At 38.8% G+C, this 16,300-nt stretch overlaps 1 protein-coding gene across 1 annotated transcript; it reads left to right on the forward strand.

Annotated features, from left to right (window-relative positions):
- Positions 1-378: 378 nt before the first annotated feature.
- On the forward strand, positions 379-12,521 carry CCDC196 (coiled-coil domain containing 196; the record flags this gene model as incomplete). Its single annotated transcript, XM_082617699.1, is given in 11 exon segments — positions 379-428; positions 533-685; positions 2,001-2,097; positions 3,137-3,187; positions 4,834-4,857; positions 4,861-4,908; positions 5,110-5,169; positions 5,173-5,193; positions 5,720-5,779; positions 6,149-6,286; positions 12,402-12,521. Coding segments are annotated over 11 exon segments (822 nt in total).
- Between the last annotated feature and the right edge of the window lie 3,779 nt (positions 12,522-16,300).

A 16,300-nucleotide genomic window follows, 5' to 3' on the forward strand; every position in this document is an offset into this window, starting at 1 on the left:
AGTCATTTTTGACAAGCCATCATTTTCTAACACAATAGGAATTCCATAATATAGATGTGTTATGATTCTACCCTATTCAGTCAAAGACTTCAGAATAAAACTTTTGGCATTGGTTAAAGCTAAGGCAAGAACTCGTCAGATGTAGTTAGTAGTATTTTCAGTCAACAAGCTGTCACTGATGTTGGAGTTGCTTAAAAGACCTGTTAAATCTGTGGTCTTAGTGCCATTGTGACCTCAACCTGTAGCTAAAAATCTGTCCAATGCAACAGGAGTTTCAAGAACAGCAGCACAAAAGTGATGACTTAAATGAATGGAACAAGAAGGCACATATTTTCAAGAAGACCTTTTTTATTCTTAGAGTAGAAGTTTTCCTTCAAGATGACAAGTGCTTCAAACTCTCCAGGATCTTACTTATCTTCCAAAACAAGGTGAGTCTTTGATGGAGGATGCCAAGTGGTAACTATCCAGGAACGAAAAGAGGGTCTCTTTTATTAGCCCGGGCTGAAGGCAAATATAGTGTCTCTTCCCACAGAAGTTCAAAAACAGATGACAACTACTTGAAGGAGTTGAGTGAGGACTTAAAACTAAGGAAGCAGGAACTGCTAGAGATGCTAAAACCTCTAGAAGGTAAGAACAAGCTGTTATTCCAGAAGTTGATGTCTAACTTGGAGGAAAGACAAAGAAGGTAAGTGTTCCCTTCTCAGGATTTCCTAGAAGGGGAAAGGCAAGAGAACTTTAATCCATAGGATTTAGCAATAATTATTTACATTTTTTAAAAGGTTTAGACCTTCAGCTATAGTAAATTAAAAGAATGTAACCACAAAATCAGGGTGGCAAGGAATCCTTCTTCTTTTAGTAGAATTAAATATAACTCAGCTCATCTCACAGGGCGACAGGTATTACTTTTCTTCCCAAGAAACTGTTAAGAGACTTTACTATCCTCAATCCATCATGGTCACAAAGATAGCTCCTCATTCATGTTTGTGGAATCACTTTAGGATAGATGACTCTGTTCTTCCATTGCCAAGCAGTGAAATGGTAATCATTTCTGAGCATCAAAGTCCTCTGGATTAGGGTCTGGCCTTACTAAATGTACTAGGCAGTTGAGGTCTTAACTCTTTGCTAGGGCACTCACTGTTCTTGGGATCCACCAACTCTCTTTTTCCTTTCTAGTTTCAGAGAACCTCACCTTAACGTGTCTACCTTCATTCTCTACCCTACCATAAACATTTCAGGGAGCTCAGACTTTTGGAGAGCAAAAGCCAGGCAGAAAGTTGTGAGAACAAACGCCAGGCAGAAAGTTGTAGTCAAGCACCAGCTGTTTACAACCAAGAAACTCAGCCCTCTCAGAGCAAGAGAACACAAAGGCTTGCTTTTTTCCTTATAATTAGAGAGGGAAAAGCACAAAGAACATAAGCATAAGTTAATTAATACCTTTAAAGAATATCCTCTCTTACAGTCATAGATTTGATATTAATTTGGATTTTATCAGAAACTTCTTGATGGCTTGATTCTCTAGAGGCTACCATAAGCATATAAGTGGGTTCTCCAACTAACTCAAATGTTTTTATGTGGAGAAGCAAAGTAGGGGAGATGGACAGAGATGGAGGTAGGGAATAATTCTGAGATTTATCCTTAAGACAAGAGGTTCTTCAACCTCCTTCTTCACAGAGGCAAAAAAACGCCCCTTTCTACCCCAAAAGTCATACAACAAAACTTCCTTCTGAAGGGGTGGAGAGGAGTCTCACTAGCTGTTGGAGACCTAAGTTTTGAGCCTTACAGAGCACAGAATTCATTATAGAGCACATACCTAAGGCAAACGTCAATTAGGAATGAAATTGTCTTTTGGAGACCTTCTATGTCTAGAAGGACTTCTGTAAATCTTGTGATTTCAGCCCCTATCTCCCTCTCATGGTAGAGTAGTTTCTAACTGGTCATGGAATATTAATATTTCTTTTTAGGAAGTATTATGTTTTGTGATATCTCTGTCTTCTTTCTAGTCTGCAGATCATGAGGCAGATTATGGCAGGGAAGGGGAATGATGAGTCCTCAGTCATTGAGCTCATTAAGGAAGCAGAAGAGGTGAAGCAGAATCTGGTAAGAGGTTGGTGGGCACTCCAGGGAATGGTCTTCTGAACAGGGCTCTCAATTCCATTGCTTTCAGACAGAGTGCTCATCTCTAGCATTGGTGCTCCAACGCTCATAGGTCCTTGATCTAGAAAAGTTCTGGGTGAACCAAAGGGAATCAGGTGAAATGTTGGGAAGAATAAGAATTAGCTAGCAAAAATTCTATTTTTTTGACTTTTGAAAAACTTTTCATCTAAAAGTTAATGAATACAAGCATATTAACCCCTCACATTTCAGAAGAAACAGAAAATAACCAAAGTAAAAGAAAGGAAAGAGTTTGGTCTGAGAGATTCTTTCAAAATTTTTGAAAATTAACAATATAGGACTTCCCTGGTGGCACAGTGGTTAAGAATCCGCCTGCCAGTGCAGAGGACACGGGTTCGAGCCTTGGTCTGGGAAGATCCCACATGCCGCGAAGCAACTAAGCCCGTGCGCCACAGCTACTGAACCTGTGCTCTAGAGCCCCCGAGCCACAACTACTGAAGCCCACGTGCCTAGAGCCTGTGCTCCACAACAAAGAGTAGCCACCACAATGAGAAGCCCGCGCACCACAATGAAGTGTAGCCCCTGCTCTCAGCAACTAGAGAAAGCTCTTGTGCAGCAACAAAGAACCAACACAGCCAAAAATAAATAAATAAAAATATAAATAAATTTATTTAAAAAATTAACAACACAAAGGATCTTAAAAATTAAAAATTAGTGGTCTAAGCCCCAAAGAAACTGCCATATGATAAGAACATCTTAAGTGTTTCAAGTGTGAGGAACTCACTACTATATTGATATACCACAATTACCATAATTAAAGTTACTATTCCAAATTGTTATTATTTTTTATCATTATCATCAATCTCATCTCTCATGTTCCTGGGTTTGGGGCTAGGCCAATTTACTGCCTTTCTCTGTGGTTTACTATGCCCCTACCCCTTAGTGCCCCTATTAGTAATTTTTTCCAACTTTAATGACTAGACAAACACATATTTCTATTTGTTTGCTTTTTCCTCTCCAACAGGAAAGGAAAAACAAGATGCTTTGGAAGGAAATGGAGATGCTATGGAACAAGGTCTGTGTGCCTCTAGGGATCTCTTGAAATTATCTGTCTTACAAACCATAATGCAAAGAAGCTTCCCTTTTTTTCTGGTCCACATCCTCATTTTTTCATGTCTCTGTTTCCACCCATGCCTCATTCCAATTCACTCTCTGATCTTATTTAAAACAAGCAAGTAATGTCACTCTTCTTAGGAAAACCCTTTACAGCTGTTCCAGGCATAGTCTAGCTCTTGCCTACCTTTCTAGTCTCCTCTCATAGAAGTCCTCCCCTCCCACACTGGCCTCCACATGCCAAGACCTTTCCTTTCTAAAGACTTTTGATTTTGCTTTATCCCTGGGCTGTAATGCTATTTTCTTATAGTTGGCTCATTCTCATCCTTCAGGTCTCCGCTTAAATGTCACCTCCTCAGGGAAGCCCTCCTTATTCACTCCACCTGAAAAAGGACATCACCCCCCCACCACTTCCTATTATACAATTCTGTTCATGTCTTCCATAGCACTTTTTATAATATAAGCTCACTATTTTTTTTATTTTATTGTGTTATTATTATTTTATTTGTTTCTTATCTCCCTGCCCTGTTTTGGAATACATGCTTCTCCAGTATCTTGATTGCTTTGTTCATCTTGGAATCCCTAGCATGTAGCACAATGCTTGACACATAGTAGACAATCAATAAATGTAAGTTGAATGAACAAATACCTGATTCTAATTCCCCTTTGACTTTGCAACAATCACAGCATTGTTTAATATAAAAATAGTATGACCTTTTGCTGGGAAACCAAGCAGGGGTAGAAATTCCTTTGTGGACTAAGCCTTTGGGATCCAAGTGCTTTTTCACAAATTATGAGACCTGAATAGCAGATTGTCTTGTGATATAAACAGGTGTGAGTGTGACCTCTGACTGCTTTTTCCATCTCACCTTTCCACAGATAATTAGGATACTATCAAGCCCTGCATCTTGTACTGAGATCTGCTCTTAGTTCTCAGTGGCAGCTACAAATCAATTCTATGAGTTGTGAGAGGTTTTATTTTCTGAGTTCTTGAGTCTTAGTGATAGGAAATATGCCAGCATCATTCCTCTATCAAAATCCAGTTTCTCCAGAGCTCCCAAAAGACTTTGTATAAGGGATGTCCATATACCTGAGCTTGTGATTGACTTTCCCTCCCCATACTTTTAGACAATGAGAAATAGAGAGGCAAGATCGTATGCCTAGTGGTTAAGAAGACAGACTTCAGAGTTCAAGAGATCTGGTTCAAATTCCAGCTCTGTACTTTCCTACCTGAGTCACCCTAAACAAATGACTTAACCTCTCTAAGACTCAGTTTTCTTATCTATAAAATGGAAATAAAAATAGTCCTGTGTGGATTAAATGAGAACATTTGTAATGTAGTAGAGTAAATAAGTAATGAAGTAAGTAGGTTACAGTAGTGATTGACATATAATAAAGGTTAAGTTAATAGTTTTTATTATTATAAGTTTCACTCAAAAGACCAGATGGAAGGGCTCATTCCATTCTGAACCTCCTTTGGTAGTACACTTTTCATATCAGGGCCTGAGAGTTTTCTGACTGGCAGGAACCAAAAGCCTTGACATTGGCTTTCCACTTCCCTCATGAAGTCCCAGTAATTTAAAGCTTTGCCAAAATGTCTCTCTACAGACATTCAGCACAGAACTCAGTGATTAACAAAAAGCACTGCAGATAAAGAACAAAGCAGACTTACAGGACAGAAAGGCAAGTGGACTGCATGGTGCTTAGAATTTCAAAGTCTGTGATGCACACAGATGGCAACAGCCCATTGAGAATCAGGACTGATTAGGGTAGACAGATAGGAAGGATCTGGACCTTAACGGTATATTGGATTTACTGTCTGCTAAGCCATTGCATTTCTTTCCTGGGACCTCCTTTTCCTTTAGCTCTCTTCTTTCTTCCCAGGCTCCCAAACCCCCCTCATCATCTAGGAAGACCAAGAATGAACTGGAGACATTGTGTGCATAGAAAGTGAAAGAAATAAGGAAGGTCGTATGATCTTTCTGAAAGTAGTGGCTTTTAGAGCTGATAGATTAGAAATCTTTAATGTAGCAATAATCTGCCTAAGTGTGCTCCTGAACTGATACAAAAGTTTATAGGAGATCTGGTTCCCTTGGGGTATTACATTTGAGTCAGAGTGACACGGCAAGTTTCTGGTAAATCATGATAGCTAGAGCAAAGTGGGAAAATCTGTACCAATAATGACAACTTCGAAATAGCTATGTGATGTCAAAACACTTGTTAATTTGTTTTTGAACATTTATTTAGAGATATTATGCTTGTATCTAATCTTCCTGCAACCAACTCATTGATAGAAAACGATCCTGTTCATTTAGCTTTTAGCTTTCGGAGAGTGGGATGTACAAGTGATGCCAATTAAGAGGACTGCAGTTGAAACCAATATATTAGTGAATCTACGACACCGTAATTTTGCTATAAAGTCTTTGCAGCATATTGAGAAAACTGATTTCTGATCTCAATTTACTTTGTCACCGGAGGCTCTTTCTTCCACCAGGAAAAGCAACAGAGGAAAATGGAATGGGTCAGGTATCAGGAACAAGCTAACTTCATTCAGGTACTAAGTCTTCCAAGGCTGGACACAGGGTACAATTTCATTCATGCAATATAGAGGCTTTTAGTTTCCTAATGGTAAACCTGATCCTCTCATCTGGATTACCAATTGTCATGCTAAAAGAAATGTTTTGTGGGAAGATGACTGAAGAGACCTATCTCCAGCTTCACCTTGAGTATAGCACTTTTTCCCTATGATCTTGATTTTGTCCTATTTGAAATGGGGGAAAAAATCACACATAATTTCTGCCCACTTTTAAAGACTGAGCATGATAGGTTCATTTTTAAACTTCTGAGTAAAAAGGATTCAGGTAATAGTGGATTTAGAGAAGTCAATATTATAGGAGTAGTTTTGAAAAATGTTCTCTTATAGAATGACTTTAATGGCAAAGTGATTGAGCTGAGAATTGAAGCCTTGAAGAACTACCAGAAGCCCAATGATCTGAAGTTATCACTGTACATACAGCAGAATTTTGAGCCAAAGCAAGTATTGTTGAATCTTCCTGGGTCGGTAGGTAGGTAGAGTGTCATAGGTACACAATTTGAGGTTTGTTTTGTTTTACATTGGAGATCCCATTACCTGTAAAGTGATAACACAATACCTGGCACACAGTAAGTTAGTTAGCAGTGTTATAATAAATGTTTTAACTATCATCATCATTATTATTACACTGAAACTCTTATATCAAGATAAGGATTCCTCTAGAGGAAATAAAATTTTCCTTTGTAAAGACTGAGTAATATATTGTGTGCTTAGCATATATAGTTGATACATAGTTGACACCTGATAAAATATTAGTTTTCTCCTCACCTCGACCCCTTTCTTAGGAATTAGAGTAGTTTGATCTCACAAATCTTATTGGAATAGACTCTGCTACTTCAGAATAGAAGGTCAAAGAGACATCCGACAATGGTTGTGAATTTCACCAATCCAGATATTCCTCTGGGAGTTTCACCATTTCCCCACCCCAAAGAATTTATGGCATCATTAGAGGAAATCATATAGCTTATCATAAAAAAATAAAGGAATGGTTTTCTGAGGGACAGGAAGAAAGGGCTCTTAAATTTTCATGGATCTATGAATCTGAACTCTGTAATTTAAAAAAGAGACATGCAATAAGAAATCATGGCTAAGGGATGCCAATGTTTTATCAGTATTAATATGTATGTCTCTAATTTCTCCTCAATCATATTCCATAAGGGCTTGAATAACTTATAAAATCACACACAGGGCCTCCCTGGTGGCGCAGTGGTTGAGAGTCCGCCTGCCGATGCAGGGGATACGGGTTCGTGCCCCGGTCTGGGAGGATCCCATATGCCGCGGAGCGGCTGGGCCCGTGAGCCATGGCCGCTGAGCTTGCGCGTCCGGAGCCTGTGCTCCGCAACGGGAGAGGCCACAACAGTGAGAGGCCCGCGTACCGAAAAAAAAAAAAAAAAAATCACACACAGCATGAAGATCAAATAAACAGATGACTAAATCAAGGCAAAGGGAAAATAAGTTGAAGCCAGGTAAATACATAAAAATGTGTAATGAAAGTACCATACAGTTGGTACAGGTAGGCTTCAGTCTTGGTTATGAATTTCCCCAAAAGAGAAACATGAATTTATGGTGTCCACAAAATAAAAATAAACCAAGTTCTCAGAAGAAACACAGCTTTTACTGGTACTGAAATGAGAGAGAAATTTCTCTTCCAGGTCCTCATCAGGGCAACAGGACACTCTATGTGTGTCATAGTAGCTAATGTCCTCAAAAATATTTCTAAAATAAATTCAGAATCTAAATTTCCTAGGCTGTTTCTTATCTGTTCCTTGGCACAATCTGATAAGAAATTATTGATGTGAACTTTTTTTAAAAGCGATGGATCAGCTCAAGATGATTTGGTCCAGGTCCATAGCACTCTGTTGGTCTGACTTGATCCATATTTAAAATTTAGAAAATCTGGATGATTGGAGGAACTACCTATCCTTCAGCCAGTGTTCCATTCATGTCTCTCTTTTAACTGTTGTTCTGATAAGAATTGGAAAGCAGAAAGCTTGAGGTTTGCTTCTCCAATAAGAACCTGGAATACAACCAGAAGCAGTATAAAGTCATTAAGATGCAAATTAAAAAGATAGAGGAGGGGAGGGTTATGAGGGCGAGAGATCCACGTCTTATTTCATTTAAAATTAGCTGTAAGTCATCTCAAGGGATCCATAGAGTAAGGAGCCAAAAATCTTTTCACTCTGGATTCAAATCAAGCCAAGAAAATAGTGAAAGATTCCATTCAGCGTGATCACCGCGGATTTTTTTTCCCTTGCTTGCAAAACACTGAATCTCTGAACTCTGAACTAGAACAGCCCACAGATCAACATCCTCTTTTCTCTTCTCTCCTCTAACGCTTCTGGAGTATTAAGCGATAGGACACTAAACTGTTCAGTTACCACAAGTGCATGTAGCCACAGGCATGCGTGACTCATTGCTTGTGTGTTATTGACTGCACATGCATTGAGCACTGATTGTAGACCAGTTTCATTTTCTAATACACACATATACAAAATCTCTGAGTTTGTTTGAGCCCAAGTGGATATGAAATTTAAGTCTTAGATTTTGGTTTTATTGACCTATTTATAACCTAGTGTTTAATTATTGAAAAGAAAACAAAAGAAATATTAGTTTTCTTCATAGAGGGATTTTTAAAGTAGTTATATTAAGATATTATTACCAACAGTAATATGTGTTGTAAATGAAAAACAAATGTAGTTTTCTATAATAGAAAGTAAACATAAGTATACAGAGAACAAAATTTTAGTATTCTAACACAGTGCTGAACCCTAAGGCCTATTTTATCTTTAATTAGGAAGTGAGATCAGCAAAATGTAGAGAGTTTTAAAGAAAATCATCACCAAACTGAAACTCTTCTCCTTGATGCCATCAAGGTGTCAAGTTTGAAAGAATCAAAAAAGGAATAATTTTCTCACTGTGATTTATAGTATTTAATGCTGTGTTTCAGCACCTCCTAAATTTATTGCAGTTACCTCCTAAAATCATCTTACCATCAAATTTTGGCAAATAGCAATTTACTGGGAAAAACACTGGATTTAGAGTCAGATATATGAGTTGCAGGCCTTACTCTGAGGCTAACCATTTAGATGACCTGGACCAGTCATTTTGTTTCAGTGTTTTTCTTTATCTAAAGCAACCATAACATATTATAGAGCATGTTGAAAACATGGTTTTGTGTAACCCTCACAATGACTCTATGGGTTAGGTATTATAGAACAAGAAACTAGTTCAGAGAAGCCCGGCTTCTGACTGCATATCCAAAGCTCACCTCCTAAAATATGCTATAAAGTGACAGTGTTCCAGTATGTGATTTCTTATGACTCTTCCACATCTAAAGGCTATGATTTGAATTCAAGCTTATCACTTGTTTAATGTATAATCCTCCCAATAAAGAATCATACCCTCAACCTTAATTTGTTCAGTAACAAAAGAAACGCTACTTCCAAAAGGGGTTGACAGATTTGTAATTCTGCATTTATCCCAGTAGGTGGCATCAATCACATCCAGGCCTTTAGTTCATAAACAGTGGTAATTCAGGAACCTTCAGGGAGCCATCAGTCTTCTATTGCCCTTAGGACAAAATGTGCTACATTTATGTGTCAAATGAAAAAATTAAAAGATCTATTGGTGTTTTCTGCCATGCTTTGTGACACTGAGGTGTATTACTGGCAGCCTTGATTATCCCGTATTAAATTCAGCATTCTGCTGCAAAATCCGTACCTATTATTCCACTCCGTGAACTACAGTGTCCTCCATTCCAAAAACAGCCACTGTCCCGCCTCCACAATCCCTAATACTGTTTGTTTTTTTTTCTACCACAGATAAATCAGGCGATCAGGGCAAGGAATTAAAAAATCAGGCAATTGTGCAAGGTGGGGACCTTTGGAAGTTTAAGTACTTAGTAGTGTTCCTGGATAATGTTCCTTTTCCTCTAGTTTCAAAAGAATTGAATTTCACAGCTCTGTCTTAAAGGATTGAATGTAATTTTAGACACACCTTCCAGCAAATCAGGGTACAGGCCCTTCTGTTACAGGCATTTCCAAGTAGAGGGAGGGTTATCTCACTGCTCCTCGCCAAGAGTTCCTCCTCCCACATCGATTGTCCTGTGTGCTGGTTGGCTGCATTGCAGTGGTGTGATCTGTTTGGTTGGCAAAATATAATCCTGTGTTAATACTGACTTTGTAACACTTCAAGCAATCCCTACGTGCAGATTCCCTTGAGGCCCAGGTTGTATGTATCATTAGCCAGGTCAGTCTCATCGGTTTAGTCTCATCTTCATCACCTAGTCTTATAGAAGAGAAAAATATTTCATATCCACGGCGAAGTCTTTCCAGAGACGGGTCACATTTGAAGGAATTTACTTCCAGACCAGTATAAAATTACAGTTTGACCCAGAGTGTACGGCAGCCCTTCCCAGAATTCTGTAGAGTCAAGAGAGCAGTTCTTGGCCTTTGACAGTCACCTATCTTAGAGCTCACAGGCACGAAGCAATCTTTAAATTCAGCTGTTTCCCATCACACCTGCCAGTATTTAAAGAAGTGGTTTATCTTCCATAATAATAGAACTGGTGATAAGACACTTGATTCTGACAGCCTTGCTCTTCTCTCCTCCCCTATCCCACCCCCAAACGCCCACCCCAACTCTTGGCATTTCCTTGAGCTCTTTTAAGAAGCTGAAGGTTGCATGTGAATATTTTGCTACACTTATAAATTCAGATGAAAGCCCAGTGCAGTGGGAAATGAATACTTTTGAGACCTTATTTATTCTATAACTCCCTCTGTTCTGGAAGCAAGTCATTCGCCCCAGCTTCAACCTTTACTTCACTTTAGTATTGCTCCTCCTGATGGCTGAATACACTCCAGTAGGTGCTGCTGAAAGGAAAATAGTAGTGTTAAGCTAAAATTCTGAAAGGTGGGGTGGAAACCCACAGCTGGCTCCAATCTGAGTCCTTGATAAATAGCATTGGCCTCAAATACAGGCTTTTTCAAGTTTTGCAGCAACTTGAACCTTTTGAATGTCAGCCTTCAGTTCATGGTATTAGTAGGTCATGAAGTTAACTTTTTTTTTTTAATTTTTATTTATTTATTTTTAGTTGCATTGGGTCTTCGTTGCTGCACGCGGACTTTCTCCAGTTGCAGGGAGCGGGGGCTACTCTTAGTTGCGGTGCGCGGGCTTCTCATTGCAGTGGCTTCTCTTGTTGTGGAGCACAGGTTCTAGGTGTGCGGGCTTCAGTAGTTGTGGCACACGGGCTCAGTGGTTGTGGCACACGAGCATAGTTGCTCCACGGCATGTGGGATCTTCCCGGACCAGCGATCGAACCTGTGTCCCCTGCGTTGGCAAGCAGATTCTTAACCACTACGCCACCAGGGAAGTCCGAAGTTAATTTCTAAACTAGCTCATTCTTTCACTTCCTATAAAACTCCACAGAAGTCCAGGGGAGCACAAAAGTCTTCTTTCCTAAATATAAATTTTGAAGGTTGAAAAAAAAGTAAACTGTACTTGTATTGATATTATGATTATTTCAGTGAGTGACAATATATTCTAAACTTTTTTGCATCACACAATCAGGAGAGCAGAAGCTTGTCTAGGATTAGGTTGTCATACTTAGCTAATAGAAAGAAGATCCCCAGTTAAGTTTGAATTGCAGATAAACAATAAATGTTAAGTTTAAATATGTTCCAACTATTGCATGGGACATACATATACTAAAAATTATTTGTTGTTTATTGAAATTCAAAGTTAACCAGGTGTCCTATATTTTAGTCTGGCAGCCCTCACCTAGGACTGACTCACCACAGAGCCTATTTAGCACCCTACAATTCTCCCTCTTTCCCTTTTTATTCTCTCCCTTTCTCTCTCAGTCTGTGCCTGTTTTTCTCTCTGCCTCCTCTTTCTCATCCGACCCCCACCTTCATCTTTTGTTTGTTCTCCACTGTCCACAGTTAGCCATTTTTGTGGAATATTTGTCTGGGTTACCAGAGGGTGTGCAGATATGTGCATGATTTATCATCTCATTTCTTCATTTAAAAGTTGTATTGGAAGCACACTTTGTAGGCTCTCAAATAAATTGATTTTACTTGATGTAATCTTCAAACGATTTTTTTTTCCCTGTGGGACATGAGCTCTCAACGGAAAAAAAAGGTTTGTCACTTCAACTTTAAAAACATTGTTTGATGAAGTTATTTTCTAAAACAACAATTAGAAAATCCACATCAATGCTAATACCAGAGTCAGTCCTACAATGATATGGTACTGTGATGAATCCTAATAGCCGTGCAACTCAAAATAAAACTAGTTTTTTTTACTCAAAGAAAGCTCTCATTTTCCTAATTTTCCCCATCAGGTACCATGGACACTGCAACTATGAGCAGAGCAACTACTGGCAAAAGCGAATCTAATGTGAAAATTACTTTGGTTTTCGAAATCATTTCAAAGGCTTGAATAGATAGTGGGTGTAGAATTTTGGAATGCATTTGTTAATATTTTTAGTATTCTAATTTAATATTTTTAGAGGATTTTCAAAATGAGTGCCAGAATACTTGGTGCTTTAGATGTCATTTTTTTCTGTTTTTTCCTGTCTTAGAGAATTCTGGGTTCAAAGACCTACACAGAACAACAAGGAGCTAAAGGAAGTCAGTTTGATGAAGGAAGAGGGAGGCTCTTTTTTCTGAGGTCAAGGCCAGATGAAGCGCTGAAGGATTAGAAGGCTTTCACTCCCTTTGCTTTGGACAGATTTAAAGACTAGGTACAGCCATTTGTGTTAATTAAAATCTCTCAAACCTTCGTTTTAGTGCTATTTCCACTCTCTCTCCCCTACACAATGGGTGGAAATGCTAGTTAGATGCTTGGCCTTAAGCATGTCAGGAATTTAGTCATTTATGGATTGTAAACAGCCTCTGATTATTTTGATAGCTTTTGATTTTTGAAATGACTAGATTCAAACCACATTGTATGTTGTTAACAAGTCTGTAAAAAGCTGTTCCTCTCCACCTCTGAAGTGTTTAGTTCTGGGCAGATCCTCCACTAGCAAATGAGCAAAAGTAGTTACAAAATAAGGAAATAATACTCCATAGACTCCTCTTACTCTTTCACCCACCACACCCATCTGCCCTGTTGATACTGCCTCCTAGTTATCTATTCCTTGAATATCTTCTGCCTTCCCAGTGCCACTGTTTTATTTCAGGCTCTCTTTCTTGCCTGGGTTACCACAGCCTCTTTAACTAGTTTCCCTGATTCCAGCCCCTCTAATCCATCTTCCACAGCACCACTGAACCTATCTTTTCTAAAAGAGAAATGAGATCATGTCACGTCCCTACTGATTTCCCCTTGACTTCAGTATAAAGTCCAAACTCCTTCACAAAACACATAAAGATCTGCCTCCTGCCTACATTTCCAATCTCATCTTTCACTGTAACCCCCTTCCCTCATACATCTACAGTGAGCTACACAGAACTAGTTGCAATTCCCCTGATGCACCATGAGTTCTGTTATATCCATGCCTTTGCACAAAGCTGTTCCTCTGTCTGAAAGATTCTTCTCTTCTTGTCTGCTTGACCATTGCCTATTTGACCTAAGGGCCAAGCTTGGTGCCCTTCTACTATCCCAGTAATTCTCAATCCTAGTTGTGTGTCAGAATATCCTTGGGAACTTTTAAAAACACCAATTCACTAAGCCCCTCTCCAGATCATGTAAATTATGATCTCTGAGGGACTTCTCTGGTGGTGCAGTGGTTAAGAATCCACCTGCCAATGCAGGGGACACAGGTTCGATCCCTGGTCCGGGAAGATCCCACATGCCATGGAGCAACTAAGCCCGTGCACCACAACTACTGAGCCTGCACTCTAGGGCCTGTGAGCCACAACTACTGAAGCCCGCGTGCTGCAACTACTGAAGCCCAAGTGCCTAGAGCCTGTGCTCTGCAACAAGAGAGGCCACCGCAATGAGAAGCCCGCCCGTGCACCTCAGTAAAGAGTAGCCCCAGCTCGCCGCAACCATAGAAAGCCCGCTTGCAGCAATGAAGACCCAATGCAGCCAAAAATAAATAAAATTTTTTAAAAAATTATGATCTCTGAGAGAGAAGGCAAAAGCATCTGTATTTTTAAAAAAGTCCCCAGGAAATTCTTATGTGCAGCCAGGTTTCAGAATCATTGTTCAGGCTACCTTACATCTACCATAGCACTTAGCGAACTGTCTTGCAATTGTTTATTTACCCAGCTATTGATCTCCCTTACCAAATTGTGAGCTCTTTGAGGCCCAGGACTGTGTCTTCTTCATCCTTTCATTTTGATCACCTAACACAGTACCGGGGATTTGATAGAGCCTCAGGTATGGCATAAGGCTACAGAAAGTTAATTCCAAAGTCCCAGGTCTATTGACACCCTGTCTTGTGTCATTATACCACTGGATCATACTGTAGTCCCTGAGATCTTCAGATCTTTTCTTTAATTAAGTTGTCATTAATTTCCTATCTCATGTCAATATGAGGAAAGTTGATTTGTTACAAAACACTGCATGACCTGTAGGAATCCCTTGTATGGTGTAATGAGTAAAGGAAGCCAACTAAGTAAAAATCTTCCCTCTCCCAAGGTCAATTTACATTTTTAAAGGTTGCTTTAAAGGCAGATTTCTTAAAATGTACTTTCAGACTGGAAAACTTTACATGAAATCATAGAATTTGGGCATTAGATGGACTTTAAACAAGTATAAATCTCCATCACTTTACAGAAGAGGACACTGAAGTTCAGATATGTTGAAAGGGTGTCCAAAGTCCCACATGTTACTGTCCCATGGTAACAGTTAAGCTAATTACCAGAGTCTGGTATTATTACTGCCAATTCATATTCCAATTTAACTCATATCTTTCCTCTCTTGACCACAAAAATAACAGGCTCTGCAGTCCTGAGACAATTAGTTTCATGTTCCACCAACTGAGTTAGCTGAGTGTGTAGTCCACATTCTGTTTCAAGAAAGCCACATCTGTTCTCATCTAGGCCCTCTGTGCTTTAGCAGTCCTGAAAGATTTTCCAAGTCAATTGGATTAGACAGAGCAATGAGAACAAAAATCAGGAATATAAAATCTGATTGTACCACTGACTATCTGGAATACATCATTTAATCACAAGGCTTTTGATTCCCATTTTAAAAATTGGACTAAAAGAACACCATTCAAATGTTTTAAAATCATGCTTTTTGTTTGTTTGTTTTTACTGTTGAAATGGGTTTAGATGAGTATCTGACCTTTTTTCCCATTTTTTTTTTTTGTTAACCAAAGCATGGAATAAACAATTCACTTGCTAGCAGAGATGTACAACTTCTTAAAAAGTGAATCATTTGCCATCTCTAAAGTACTGAAATTGTATGTTCATTATTATTAGGCTTATCACCTTTCCCGCAAATGTTCCAAATCTTTCAATTTCTTCAAAGCACAAAACTGAAATACTATAGCCTTTTTTTCTACTGTCTTTAAGACTTCACATTGGATTCTGACTTTCACCTATATGGCAGTGCAAAGTTGTCAGTTAGATTGGCTGGCTATGCCTGGGAGTCTGCATTTTGATAAGTCCAGAATATGGATCTCAGCTTTGTAGGTACAAATTTATGCGGTCAACTTACCCAACAGATCAGAGACTCATTCGAGATACCCAAACTCCCAAGAGAATCACTGATAAATCCAATATTAGTTTAAATTACAGGAAGGGCTGTTCCTTCCAATATGGTTGGAATATGTCTATATTTTGGGCATTCCCATCTCAGAATCAAATTATTAGCAAAACTGAATTAGTAATCAGAAAATATTTATGGCACTGAAACATTACAATTTTATTTATACTCATAATATTCCAGTTATGTTTCTCTGAGAATAAAATCACTGATACTCTTGACTGTACTTGGGAGATACTTTTCAATTTTAAATTCAACTGAGGAAAACTCTATCCCATCAGCAAAACATTTAATAACCATAATCTTGGGTAGTACTATTTTTGTGGCTTATCTCATTTATTTTACCTTGACATTCTAGCTATTTAAAGAATATTTGCTAACAACTTCACCTCCAAAATTTGCTTTTTTGCAATGACCACAAAGTGATTTGTAATGTTTGTCACACTTCTTTCCTAAATGAAACAAGGCCAACAAAACAGTCTGCTATTTTCATCTTTAAACTAGAATTGCAGTCATCAAAGGGGACAAGGGACAGTATGCAACATTTTGCCTTACTCTTTTAGATCCAGGCAGAAAAATCCAGCTTTAATATTGTTTATGTGAACTCTGGCCACGTTAGCTGGTGTCTCCTTTTATAGGAAGAGGCTTCTGCAAGCTGTTACATGCCAAGGCAAATTTCTAACAGCCCCTCTGGTACCTTGGCAGTAGCCTGCACTGCTAGCAATTCAAAGTCCCTATTGCCTTATATGTTTTGTATTTAGTCATCAAATATTAGGAAATGGGAAGAAAACAAGGTTCTGTGTTGGAAAGGGATACACGCTC

The sequence above is a fragment of the Mesoplodon mirus genome, assembly GCF_964341445.2.
Source record: "Mesoplodon mirus genome assembly, chromosome: 4".
NCBI lineage: Eukaryota > Metazoa > Chordata > Mammalia > Artiodactyla > Ziphiidae > Mesoplodon > Mesoplodon mirus.